General features: G+C 42.9%; 1 protein-coding gene across 1 annotated transcript in view; it reads right to left on the reverse strand.

Moving 5' to 3' along the window:
- The window catches only part of GPATCH2 (G-patch domain containing 2), a 108,717-nt gene that overhangs the window by 36,387 nt on the left and 57,727 nt on the right, over window positions 1-14,603 (reverse strand). The window contains exons 6-7 of the mRNA XM_075204259.1: window positions 7,268-7,335; window positions 2,113-2,152 (exon numbers count right to left, since the gene is read on the reverse strand). Of these exons, the coding sequence (XP_075060360.1) occupies window positions 2,113-2,152; window positions 7,268-7,335 (108 nt within the window). The remainder of the gene's footprint in view (window positions 1-2,112; window positions 2,153-7,267; window positions 7,336-14,603) is intronic.

Consider the following 14,603-nt stretch of genomic DNA (forward strand, 5'->3'; position numbering starts at 1 on the left):
ATAAACGTTCTCATCAGTATATTGTGTTGATGAAAGTTTACTGGAGAGTCTGTTATTAAAGCTGGCTACACACACGTGATCCTGTCACTCACACACGTGATCCTGTCACTCACACACGTGACCGAACGGCAGATCTGTGAGGAATTTGGACACTCGTTGGGATACTGTATAGTAAAAAGTGCCTGGTTGCTCTGCTATGTATTTATGGATCTGCCTATTACCTTAGACATGTGTAGGTGGAGATCACCAGCCATCGAGAGCGTGAGATCGAGAGCGAGATCGAGATCGAGAGCGTGAGATCGAGAGCGTGAGATCGAGATCGAGAGCGTGAGATCGAGATCGAGAGCGTGAGATCGAGATCGAGAGCGTGAGATCGAGATCGAGAGCGTGAGATCGAGATCGAGAGCGTGAGATCGAGATCGAGAGCGTGAGATCGAGAGCGTGAGATCGAGATCGAGAGCGTGAGATCGAGATCGAGAGCGTGAGATCGAGATCGAGAGCGTGAGATCGAGATCGAGAGCGTGAGATCGAGAGCGAGTGCGTGCGAGAGAGAGCGAGCGAGCGCGAGCGAGCGCGAGAGAGCGCGAGAGAGAGCGAGAGAGAGCGAGAGAGAGCGAGAGAGAGCGAGAGAGAGCGAGAGAGAGCGAGAGAGCGTGCGAGAGAGAGCGAGAGAGCGTGCGAGAGAGCGTGCGAGAGAGAGCGCGAGAGCGTGCGAGAGAGAGCGCGAGAGCGTGCGAGAGAGAGCGCGAGAGCGTGCGAGAGAGAGCGCGAGAGCGTGCGAGAGAGAGCGCGAGAGCGTGCGAGAGAGAGCGCGAGAGCGTGCGAGAGAGAGCGCGAGAGCGTGCGAGAGAGAGCGCGAGAGCGTGCGAGAGCGCGAGAGAGCGCGAGCGAGAGCGCGAGAGAGAGCGAGAGCGTGAGAGAGAGCGTGAGAGAGAGCGAGAGCGCGAGAGAGAGCGCGAGAGAGAGCGAGCGCGCGAGAGAGAGATAGAGCGAGCGAGAGCGCGAGAGAGAGCGAGCGCGAGAGAGAGAGCGAGCGCGAGAGAGAGAGCGAGCGCGTGAGAGAGCGAGAGCGTGAGCGTGAGAGAGAGCGAGAGCGTGAGAGAGAGCGAGAGCGTGAGAGAGAGCGAGAGCGTGAGAGAGAGCGAGAGCGTGAGAGAGAGCGAGAGCGTGAGAGAGAGCGAGAGCGTGAGAGAGAGCGAGAGCGTGAGAGAGAGCGAGAGCGTGAGAGAGAGCGAGAGCGAGAGCGAGAGCGAGAGCGAGAGCGAGAGCGAGAGCGTGAGAGAGCGAGAGCGTGAGAGCGAGCGAGAGCGTGAGAGAGAGAGCGAGAGCGTGAGAGAGAGAGCGAGAGCGTGAGAGAGAGAGCGAGAGCGTGAGAGAGAGAGCGAGAGCGTGAGAGAGAGAGCGAGAGCGTGAGAGAGAGAGCGAGAGCGTGAGAGCGAGAGCGTGAGAGAGAGAGCGAGAGCGTGAGAGAGAGAGCGAGCGAGAGCGTGAGAGAGAGAGCGAGCGAGAGCGTGAGAGAGCGAGCGAGCGAGAGCGTGAGAGAGTGAGCGAGCGAGAGCGTGAGAGAGAGAGCGAGCGAGAGCGTGAGAGAGAGAGCGAGTGAGAGCGTGAGAGAGAATATCCATGTGCTTGGCCCTCAAAAGGGTGTATTTAATCCATTCCAACATTTCAGTATATTACTTTCCTCAGGGACATCATGATGTTAAAGAAAACCAGTCCTGGATAGAGCACAAAACCTAATGATTGCTCAAGCTGATCGCTCAACTTGAAAGCGATCAGCTTGAAATCGCGCTGTCCTACGCCATGTTTTATCCCGGTCTAGTTTCCTCTATCTGGTTTAAAATGCTCGTCTCCTGGGCAAACAGCAGCACAGATGAACCTTGTTTTGTTTTTGCTTATTACACAGTGCACAGGACATTATAGTAGGTTTCCTTTTCATATTGGATGAACTTGTGGCCTTTAAACATTTACCCCTTTGCCCTGCAAGACAGAGCAATTCTATGCTTTACATTGTAGAAATTTCTAACAAAGGGAGTGTACCATGGTATGTGAAATCTACCCTTTTATGGGGTAACCTTTTCTGTAATATATTTCTATTTAATCTCCACTTACCTGGCTGTGTTCTTTTCTTGCCCCCGGACTAAACCAATGGCTGAAAACAAAAACAAGAAGAGGTATCAAACACAGCTGCCCAAAGATCAAATAATAGTCTTAAAAAGAAAACTAAAGATAAAACAAAGTATAAAAGAACCTTCCCATTATTTGATCGCTCTTTCGTTAACCTTTTCCGGAAGCGGTCAGTGCAGCTGTTACCTAATGTAAGAGGAGGAAGCCACTTTGTGGGCTGAACCAACATTCTTAAGAAAGCAACCAATCAATTCACCAGCAATAGTAAACTTACTGAGGCAAGAGGAACTAGTGACATCCCACAATGCAGACAACCATTTTGTGGCATAAATTATAGATTCTTTAGTGACAATGTTGTCACTACAACCTAGTTAAATGATAATCTGACTACTTGTGAATATTGGTTCAGCCCACAAAGTGGCGGCCAACACAGTGTGTAGGTAAGTGGTACAATAGGTCAGTGATACTGCATGAAGATAAGGAGAAGATTTAGCTGATTTTGGAAAAACAATTTCTGCGAAGGCTGAACATATATAGATGTCACCGCTCTACCATCATGAACCTGGCAGATGTAGTGGTCACCGCTCTACCATCATGAACCTGGCAGATGTAGTGGTCACCACTCTACCATCATGAACCTGGCAGATGTAGTGGTCACCGCTCTACCATCATGAACCTGGCAGATGTAGTGGTCACCGCTCTACCATCATGAACCCGTAAGATGTAGTGGTCACCGCTCTACCATCATGAACCTGGCAGATGTAGTGGTCACCGCTCTACCATCATGAACCCGTAAGATGTAGTGGTCACCGCTCTACCATCATGAACCCGTAAGATGTAGTGGTCACCGCTCTACCATCATGAACCCGTAAGATGTAGTGGTCACCGCTCTACCATCATGAACCCGTAAGATGTAGTGGTCACCGCTCTACCATCATGAACCCGTAAGATGTAGTGGTCCCCGCTCTACCATCATGAACCCGACAGATGCAGTGGTCACCGCTCTACCATCATGAACCTGGCAAATGTAGTGGTCACCGCTCTACCATCATGAACCCGTAAGATGTAGTGGTCACCGCTCTACCATCATGAACCCATAAGATGTAGTGGTCACCGCTCTACCATCATGAACCCGACAGATGCAGTGGTCACCACTCTACCATCATGAACCTGGCAAATGTAGTGGTCACCGCTCTACCATCATGAACCCGTAAGATGTAGTGGTCACCGCTCTACCATCATGAACCCGACAGATGCAGTGGTCACCGCTCTACCATCATGAACCCCGTCAGATGCAGTGGTCACCGCTCTACCATCATGAATCTGGCAGATGTAGTGGTCACCGCTCTACCATCATGAACCCGTAAGATGTAGTGGTCACCGCTCTACCATCATGAACCCCGTCAGATGCAGTGGTCACCGCTCTACCATCATGAACCTGGCAGATGTAGTGGTCACCGCTCTACCATCATGAACCCGGCAAATGTAGTAGTCATCGCTCTACCATCATGAACCTCTCAGATGTAGTGGTCACCGCTCTACCATTATGAACCTGGCAGATGTATAGTGGTCATCGCTCTACCATCGTGAACCCGTCAGATGTAGTGGTCACTAGTATACCATCATGAACTTGTCCGATGTAGTGGTCACCGCTCTACCATCATTAACCTGTCCGATGTAGTGGTCACCGCTCTACCATCATTAACCTGTCCGATGTAGTGGTCATTGCTTTACTGTCATGAACATGGCAGATGTAGTGGTCACTACTATACCATCATGAACCTGGCAGATATATGTTGTTTCAAGGTAGATGCTGACATGTAGTAAGGTTTTTCTCCAGCCTTTTATGGTCATTTTGTCAATATATTTTATGTCAGTGGGAAGCAGTCTGCAGCTATCATGCAATCATTCAACTACAAATCCTTCCAAACTCTGGCAAAAGCAGAAAACAGGCACATTGACTAGGAGAAAGGATTATTAGTTGAGGAGAAAACCCCTCACACATTTTTAAAGTGTTGTACTTTTCAAAAAAACAAGTGTGAAATCCTTAAGATTCTAGTTATAAATAGGACTTAAAGAGAAGGGTAGTAAAGGGACAATTACCTATAAATTCACAATAAACTAGAGGATCGGTTGCACGGTTTAAATCAGTTTACATTTGGAAAAATATAAAACCTCATTCAAGAAGAAAAGGTATTGGACGTTCTTACTGGATTAGCTCCTATGTCCACTCATCCTCTGTCTCATGTCCTCTCGTACTGAGCATGATGTGGGGTGTACAAGAGATATCTTCCTAACTTGTCAGCTGGGCCTTTAAGATGCCTGCTCCCACTTATATTAATAAATGGAATTACGCAGTCACTTAAAGGTCTCTCTGCGGGATAGGTTATGCTTGTATGATTCACTGAATGTTTAGAGAAAAATAATGTACCAATACACATGACCTATAATTGGGAGATATTTCTCCTTTAAGTTATGTTTTTTTTAATACAAGATTAACAAAAATGCTCATGTTAAAAGAGCTTGAAACTAGTAAAGATTGAAGCACTTGTCCCCTCTTAGCAGTATATATTGGATTTGCAATCATGTAAAAGCACAGACTCGATCAGTAACATGTATTGGATTTGTAATAAAGTCAAAACTTTCAGCCTTAGAACAGAACAGATTATGGCTGTTTAATACTTTAAGACACATTTAAGAGAGGCTTTATTATATGAAATGCAGAAGACTGTGGTCTACTTTATATCTATATTGTAATGGAAAATAATGAAAAACACTGCAGAAAGCAGACATGAAGACGTGGCCAGTAAGGCATCCGAGCCTGGTGCCTAAGAGCATCTAGAGAAGAGGGGCACCTGGGCCGGGCTGTGCATTCAAACAGACACATGAAACTAACGGGCACATCCAGGTCACGAACAAAGGATTATTTTACACATAAGTGTGAGCAGCAATGTAATGTGTGAATGTAGGAACAATGGTCAGCACAGCAACAGAGTACCACCTGCCCATGATTTGATGGAGCTACAAATGTAAGAGCCATAAGAGGGAGGGATGTGGCTAAGGGACAGCTGGCACCTGATTGCTATGTCTATCAAGTCATGAGCCTGATGACGTTTCTACCTACGCTTTGGGCCCTTTGGCTCTCACACAGCATTACAGCAGAGGTCACAGTAAGAACAGAACCCCTACCCACCTGGAGGAAAAACACCTTTACAAAATAAGACCTGTGGGTCGACAAATTGAGGTTAGATGCAGCCAATAAAATCTAGTAGCCGGATAGAAATTACACGGAGCCAGGGAAGGTTTGGGTGGTGAAGGCCAGAACTAACTCTTTAACCACATTGGCTACCCGGCTGAGAAATGTCCAACTCTACCCAAGGCTATATCTGGAAACGTGGGACAGTTGCCTATGTATACCAGCTCTGTATACGTAAGGTGAGAGATGGGTATTTATTATATTAGCCATACAAAGAAAGGGGGCCCATTGGTTGTCGTACTAAAAACACCCTAAATTTCTGACGGCAAATCGTTTGGCGATATTAACTTACATTAGTGGTAATACAAAACAAATCTATCAGGAGAGCTTTGACCTACAAAGGTGTTGTCGGGAGTTTCACAGCTAAAGGGGTTAATTTCTTTAAATGTATTTTGTGTGCAAGAAAAAAGCTGAACATAAGCCCTCTGGCATTCCCTTTAAAAAAAAAGAGCACATTTTCACGTTACCAATTCCTCTGTAGAAGCTAGTTACCAAGAAGGCTCTTTGTTATAGCTGTAAGTTCATGAGAATTGATGCTAGTCATTAATCTCAGATGCAGAACCCTAGTCAAATGCTTTGTGAAAGTCCAAGTTTGACATCCACATTATTCCCCCAGTCAACCGTATCTTATTCCAACGCACAGCATAATTAATTGCTACTGCATTTAACCACTGAACTGGCTATATTTGTAGTGGATGTAAAGTGCTCTGACCTTTTGCATAAAATTCGCAGTCCCAAAGGACAGATAACAATATAGCAATAAAACAAAAAAAAAAAAAAAAAAGAATCAAAACAGATTTATTAATCACAATTGACCCACTTTTGCCAATCGATAGCTTTTATACGATTGTAAGCTTGACACAATATTTGCTTACGGAATATGAAAACTGTTGATGGGTTACAGCGATGATTTGTAACATGCTTTATAAAGTGCGGATAACGTGGACTAACGATGCATATAGAGGGGAACATTGTGGACAGCACTGATAGGTTGCATTAACCCTTTCTGATTAGTGGTGCAGTTTAACAAGTTGTTTTTCATTTATATTACCCAACTGATAATAATGGTTAATAGCTTTGCAGGTGAGCCTAGACTACTTTATACTTATAAAGTATTAGTTCATGGTTTTATTTTCTGGTAAAATGTGCAAAACAGACAACCCCAATCCTACATCTAACCATTAGTTAGATACACTCTCTAAAAGAACGCATCTAATTGGTATCTCTTGTCGCTGAGACGTATGTAGTTTCTGCGGGTGGGCTAGCAGTATGCAGAGGACAGCGCACAGGAAATAGAGAATGGGCAATCTATACCTTCATATAACCCTTGCTAGTTGGGCACACACGTTTTCATGTAACCTTACAAGGGGAACGGCACCCGCTGCCGTCACCATGGTTACCAGGTTGCGATCACTCATTTCCAGCAAGGAGAAAACTATCGGCGTTGCTGGGGGCTTTAAAACTAACGCCAAGTATGTAAACAGTGAACGTGGCCCCTGAATAGATCAGCCGTCCGCAATTTGTACACACCTTTCCTGCCCCTTTTCACAGCTCTCGGGTGTGAGCACTAAGGAACCCAGGCTGTATTCCAGTAATGGTCAGGGGTCTGGGAAGATTGTAAGCTTGCGAGCAGGACCCTCTTACCCCTCTGTCTGTCGGTATTACCCAGTATGGTTTTATTACTGTTTGTTCCCAATTGTAAAGCGCTACGGAATCTGCTGGCGCTATATAAATAAATGCTGATGATGGGAAGGGGACAGGTGGAGACAAGGAGGTATACCTAACCAGCAGGGGCTGTACAAAGATATACAACCGTTTACCTAGACATATAAAACTGGTATTACTATAGATGTGCAACGAGTACATAATGAAGCCAATACTTACTCATGATGATGGGGATCCTGGGAGAAATGAGCAAGCCTATCGTTATTACTCGCCCCGGGGCTGCTGATCTGTAAAGAAAAACATATCAATCAGTATAGTGATCCCTATTGATACCCGGATCTCCAGTATAGTGATCCCTATTGTTAATAAGATCTCAAGTACAGTGATCCCTATTTAACCTGGATAGCCAATACAATGATCCCTGCCGATACCCTGAACTCCAGTGCAGTGATCCCTATTGATACCCTGATCTCAAATACAGTAATCCCTATTGATACAGCGCTCTCCAGTGCAGTGATCATTATTGATACCCTGATCTCCAGAACTGTGATACCTATTGATGCCCTTATCTCCAATACAGTGCTCCCTATTTATTACATGATCTCCAGTACAATGTCCCTATTTATACATTGAGTGATTCCTATTTATACCCTAATCTTCGTTGTAGTGATCCCTATTTATACCACTCACTTTATATAAACCATTAAGTAAACCTGAACAAAAATGCATTTTATAGGTCATCCTCTCCATAACACCAGCTTTCCCCTCAGCTTTAACTTGGCATTATTATTATTACTAATAAGAGAGCATTTGAAGAAAAGGTGTATTTGGTTCAATCACCTTTCATGAAGAAAATCTCTTGTCAAAAGAAAAAAAGCTTTCAAAGCCTGCAATGGTTTTAATGTTAAACAGGTATATTCAGTCATAAGTGATAACACAAGTTAACGTATTTTGCCCCACATCTCCCTGCATTCCCTATTCCAGGTGATACAAGATAGAGAAGCTCCACCCCATACACAAAGTGTGCAGAATTAGTATACGTGAGAATGAAGGCTACGGGTGCACTAGTAATAGATAACATCCCCGAGACACCTGTCCTTAGTGAGGCTGCGTTGTCACTGGTTCACCTCCCAAAATGGCTTCCTCCGCTGTATGCAGGCGACAGGGGCACTTTAAATAGGTTGGCTTTAGTAGGGAAAAACACTAAAGAACAGTATTCTCCTATTGCAGAAAATGACTCATCGGAGGGAACAATTACCTAGGAGCTGTCTGATAACTTGGCTGTAGTCATAATCGTTCTAGAATTACTACAGCATTATTTGTTCAGCTCGGTGGTTTCTGGAGCAATTCCTGCTGTGTATAAATAGCTGCACAGGAACCGAGATGCCTGTTTGTCTCTGTCTAAACGGGATGGGAAACAGCTTAGTAAACTAAATGTGGTTTAGAAGCATTTACCCTGATAAAGCTAAATCTTTAGCTTATTGAAGTCTGTAAAGCCAAAGAATCAGAAACGTAGAAGAGAGAATTTGGGATGGGGTGGACGTACCATAAATAGTTATCACATTATTAGCATTATCCCAAAAAATGAAATAAATATATATTATTATTCATTGTATTTACTTTTAAACAGAGAAGTGCGATAGAATAAATGTAAAAAGGTCTTTAACATTTTAGATTTGGCATTTGGCCTTAATATAAGAGTTTGTTACTGGAGGGAATCTATGTCTACTATAACCAAACTTTGGGAACTCATGTTAATGATGAACTACCTTAAAACTGGTGATATGTGGCAATATCATTTACTATATAGATTAATTGTACAGAATTGGAAGGTGCTCAATTAATTTATAGGATCACAGCAGGTGCTTTAAGGGTGGGGTTAAGTGGCCTCATATTCCAGTGGGGTCCAAAAACCGAACGTGTTCCCAATAACAGTCAGATCAACCCTGACCGGTCCCTGTCCGTGTAACACACACATAGGTGAACGGAGATTTGGCTTTTTGGGCCTATCAACTGGATGAATACCAATGTGCGTTGGGGCACGTTCGTGCAGATGGATATGCCAATGACGATCATCTTCTGACCACAATTTCCAACATTCCCGATAAAGAGACTCTGAATTTCACATGTGGGTGGCCTAATTGTATACCCCACTCTAACAGCAAAAGTCCGGATGACACAAGGACGAGTTAGTGTGTTTGGCAGAGGACTGACCTCTAAGACCATGGTCATCTGTTGAAAGGATTCCGTCAATACCAGGTGGGTATTGGGGATGCTCATCGCTATGGGACCGGCCATGTTGCAATATCAGGCAGCACACACGTGTGACACTCATCTGCCAAGCATGTTACCACAAATACAGTACAAAAGAACAGCAAATACAATGGACACATTTGGCTTAAGGAAGGTGCTCCCACAATGTTCTAGTAGACTCTCAGTTTTTGCCACTGAAAACATCTATAGCAACACTAAAGGTAACAAGTGAAAATAAATGTATCAAGATTGTGACCATTTACTGGGAGGAACTGCAGGACAGGTATAAATGGGAATGATTGGACAATCTCATATCAAGACATAGGGGCGTATTCAATTGTTAACGCTAAAAAACGAGCGCTCAAAAAATATTACCGTTTATACGGTAATATTGCGCGCGAAAAGCGTTAATACGGTAGTTTACTCATGAAATTTCAGCTCGCAGCTCAGGGAGCAGCGAGCTGAAATTCCGCGAGTAATTACCATATTAACGCTAATATTTTTTGAGTGCTCGTTTTTTAGCGTTAACGCTAACAATTGAATACGCCACATAGTGTAATATGTTTGCTTGGCACAGCATGTAGGGCTTAACACAACATGGTTTTCAGACGATTATCAGCCCAATCACACAATAAATGACTATTCAGCTCAATATCGCATTAGTGTGTACGCTCAAACGGTGAACGATTATCGCTCCAAAGAACATTGTATAGTTTCATTTCATTCTTAGACCGGACAAAAAATCTCGTTCATCGATGGAACGATGTTGTTCCAATCCTGCAGTGTGTAAGCACTCAGGACCGGCAGTGTCCATAGATCTCTATGGAGTGTGTGAGTCACCATCTTTTCAGACGATGGTTATGTACACATGCAAATTATCTGTAGTGTGTACCCAGCCTTACTGTTCATTTCCAGAGTGTTGTGATTGGATCAATGGTTGCTGTCTGCATTGATTGTGGTGATCAGGAAAAAATGGGTAAGGCTGGTTCCAATAGAGCCCTGAAAGAGCAATGCATTCGATAAACTGCTCAAAAAGGCTCTCGCCAAGGGTGATTGACAGATGGCTGAAATGAATGTGATGTCGCAAAAAAAAATGACACTGCCAATACAGAGGTACGATCTGTAGTGCTTGGGACTGGCCATACATGTTAAAGATCTGGTCTTAAGATCCGATCATTTTTAATCAAATTGTAAGATAATTAAATTGCGTGTGTGACAATAGACTAAATCTCAAGAAAGCGTGCAAATCCTAATCATGCCACAAAAGTCTAACAACGTTATAGAGAGAAAAAAGATGATTCACTTTTAATCTGATTGTTTACCCAAAAATGTGATCGCAACGTGTCTGCAGTAATGGAACATGTAAAAATATCTAACCGCACATTAATCCAATCATCCGCTCTAATATAAAAACTGTTGTGTCTACTGTCAGCATGAAGTCCCCTCCCCACACACACAATTTGGAGAACCCTCCTTAAAAATATAATACGCCATATTTACACTGCTTCTAGAATTGCCCTCCTCATTAAAATGCACCATGACCGTTAATATGGTAATTGCACTACGGTAGTAACGGTAACAGTGCACAGGCCGCGTTACTTTTGGCAGTAACGTGGGCAATTGAATTCACCCCAAAGTGTGGAACTTGTATTGTTAACTTCATTTGTCCTTTAATGAACAACAATTACACAATCTATATCGGCAGAGAATATACTGCATAAACAGCCAACAATAACACCACTCTCCCTAAAAACAGCAACAAAACCCAAAACATAAAACATAGCCTACAATTAAATTAGTGACCGGTTACATATTTGGGAATTGAAACCCACACGCTGAACCTGTAGCTCCTGCCACTGAGTTACATCCTAGATTAATCCGAAAATGAAGTTTTCATGCTATTCCAGCGGGTATCCCAGGAATACAATAATCCATTTTCTACACCGTGGCTGGAAGAACAGCAGACTGTTGCCTATGTCATGCTTAGTTAGAGGTCCATGATCACATTATCGCATGGAGAAGATGACACTTTTATTCGGTTTACACTGTGTTCTATGTACAGGCAACTTATTTCCTCCGCCAGGGCTGCTGACAACCCCTTTCCACACTGTATTAATCTTGTTTACTGATTTATCTGGATACCAATATCAGAAAACTGAACTTTTTATCTCTCGCAGAAAATAAACAACGTGTTGACAGAGGCAGAAGCTATTTTCTGCTTTTAAATTGCTTGTTTACCTGCAGTATTTTCTTTAGGAGAGGGAAAAAAAAGAAAGTTTAACATCACGGCCCACAGAGAGTAGTGTAAACGGTTCAGACTATGATTCTCTCCATAAGGGCTATTGACATTTCAATAAATACATGATGTATGTACTCACTCTAGTAGATTCATCAATATATATATATATATATATTAGATATACATATAGACATAGATATACACACACACATATAGATAGATATCTCTCGCTCTCATTATATATATATATATATATATATATATATATATATATATATATATATATATATATATATATATATATATATATACACACATACATACACGGGATGTTGCATCTAGACAGTCACAAATTCCTGACCCTGGCTTTGTGCAGTAGATCAGCCATGAACTGTGGGCTTCACTACAAGGTGTGTAAAGTGTTGATAAACTAGAGACAAAGGGATAGATTTACTAAAGCTTCTACACAAGAAAAAAAAAATGGAGCTGTTGCCCATAGCAACCAATCAGATTCTAGCTATCATTTACCTAGTGCATTCTAGAACACGATAGGTAGAATGTGACTGGTTGCTATAGGCAACTCCTGTGCTTTTCCTTTATAGAAGCTTTGAATCTACCCCAAAGTATTTGTTAAATGTTGAGAAATATTAGCTCTCCCTTCAGATTACCTCCTCATGTTTATTCCACTGTGCTAATCTTGCATCTGTGTTTGTCTAAATATCAAAAATTAGACATATAATAATATTCATGTTACAGGACTGTGCTGAGCATCCATAATGGTTTTACTAAAGAAATACAACCCCCCCCCCCCCCCGCCTCCCTTTGTATGCTGCCGAGCCTTTATATTTTTGTATTTTTCCCATAATCCTTTTAAAGCCCTCCTTCTTAATGTGTGATAACCCTCTCACAGTACAATGTTTTTGGTGATATGGATTAGGAACAATGGTGGAGTCAAACATGATTGGGGTAGTCTCCAGGACCACATGGACTGAAAAAGGCAGAGTAGGCAAAAGAAGAGACAGACACAAGACCCAGGGGTATATTTACTAAGCTGCAGGTTTGAGAAAGTGGGGATGTTGCCTATAGCAACCAATCAGATTCTAGCTGTCATTTTGTAGAATGTACTAAATAAATGAAAGCTAGAATCGGATTGGTTGCTATAGGCAACATCCTCACTTTTTCAAACCCGCAGCTTAGTAAATCTAGTCCCCAATGTTTGATTATAGCACGGTCAACAGAAAACCATGAATTACCGGGAGACTACATTTTTTGAGGTTAGAGTCCTCCTAACAACGAGACTCAAGAGTAACAGAACAATACATTAAAGAAACTTAGTGCGGGAATACTATGTGGGTATTGATGCTGGGATGAACATAATTATTGCTGTAAAAACAAGTATTAATATAATATATATTTACACTTACGAGACCTTGCTAAGGATAAGTTATAGCATAGAGATCCCCAGACGGCTGGTGGACCATCGCAGATGCCTGCTTTGGCCAACCATGAAATAAGGAGTAATACTAGAAACTACAGGTCAGTAAACTACATAGTTCCCCAGTTCAGATAGGACTTAGGATAGAAATATTGAGCTTCTCTGATAGAGAACAGCAGTCAGTTAAAATAGTCTCCCCGAATAATTTTTCCTTCTTCTTAGAATATGTGCAGATTGAAAGTTATCATAGAAGTTAGAGAAAGGGTTAACTTGGCATAATCTAATTAAAGGCTATTTCTATCTTTAGTAGAAATTAAATTTAAAATTATAACAGTACTTGTAGTTTCACAGCACTGATTTTTTGGAAGTCGGGAGCCAGGCAGCCAGTGTGCCTAAAAAATACTGGTGGCCCCTAACTTTTGGAAGAGATTTCTACTGCCGTCAATAGATGCACAACTTCCCCGGCTCTATACAAGATCCTGCTGTCACCTAGATTAGATTGAATGAATTGTACATTGTTTCGTCCACACCTGTGAGAAGTGCATCCTTGTTAGATGTGTGAATGTTTATACATCCTACATGTCATAATCTGTACAGTGTTTTCCTTTTTTCCCCGTCTACAACGGCTAAAACTTTGGTGGCAGTCTGCAATTCTACCATGGCAGAGTACAGTCTTGGTGAATAGTCAATCAATCATCCCTCTCGTCTCAGACCACGTCTGCACGCAACAGAAACTCTGAAGAATGACTCTTTGCCAGTCTGTCAAGACCCGGAAATTCCTTTCCATTGTTCTAATTATTCTTAATCTGACAAGAGCTACAATCATGGAAATCCACCTACCCCAACTCCCAGCATGCTCAGCTACCGTGCCTGTAACATAAATAAAATCACCTATAAGAGAAATCAGCTCTTACAACGATGACTTTATCTCCGAGACACAGAGTCGCAGACACCTCAATCTGGACCCAATGATCAATCATGTCGCACATGTTACTGTAAATTACAGACATCACAATTAGATCAGGACCCTCACTGTGGTCTCTGCAGCTTACACTGCAACCAAAGGACACAAGGAAGTAATAGGATTATTGTACTTGTTATAGGCAGGGTGTAGAATCCAGACATCAGACAATGCTTGGGCTGTATTTAGGCAAAGTATGAAGCAGACGTCAGTGTTCTCCCCAGAAAGTGTTGCCAGCCGGATGGCATTAATAAGCAGCCGGGTGGGGGCAGTTGTAATACTTTGCAATAATAATGAAAAATGTTGGAGGTTATTGCCCACACCTGCCAGGACTGGTCAGACTGGTGGTCAGTGGTCTAACACACACTGCTGGCTGTAGTGCTCACATAGTGCCTGTTATAATGGTTTATTCCATTATAATAGGACACCTGGGAAATAGGTGCTGGGGAGAACACTGGACATACTCTAAGAAAAACAAAACTGTTGCATGCAAACGGTATCTACCACCCCCCCTCCCTAGGTGCGCTCTCCCCACGCACCAGAGACTGTCTTCTGACAACTAGGTACACTACGGAGACAGGCAGTATCAACTTTTTTGATTTTTAAAAAAGTAAAGTTGTAAGAATCAGAGCCAGAATTTTACTTAGAGTCTGGAAGGGTTCATCCA

This window comes from Mixophyes fleayi, chromosome 3 (assembly GCF_038048845.1).
Source record: "Mixophyes fleayi isolate aMixFle1 chromosome 3, aMixFle1.hap1, whole genome shotgun sequence".
NCBI classification, from domain to species: domain Eukaryota; kingdom Metazoa; phylum Chordata; class Amphibia; order Anura; family Limnodynastidae; genus Mixophyes; species Mixophyes fleayi.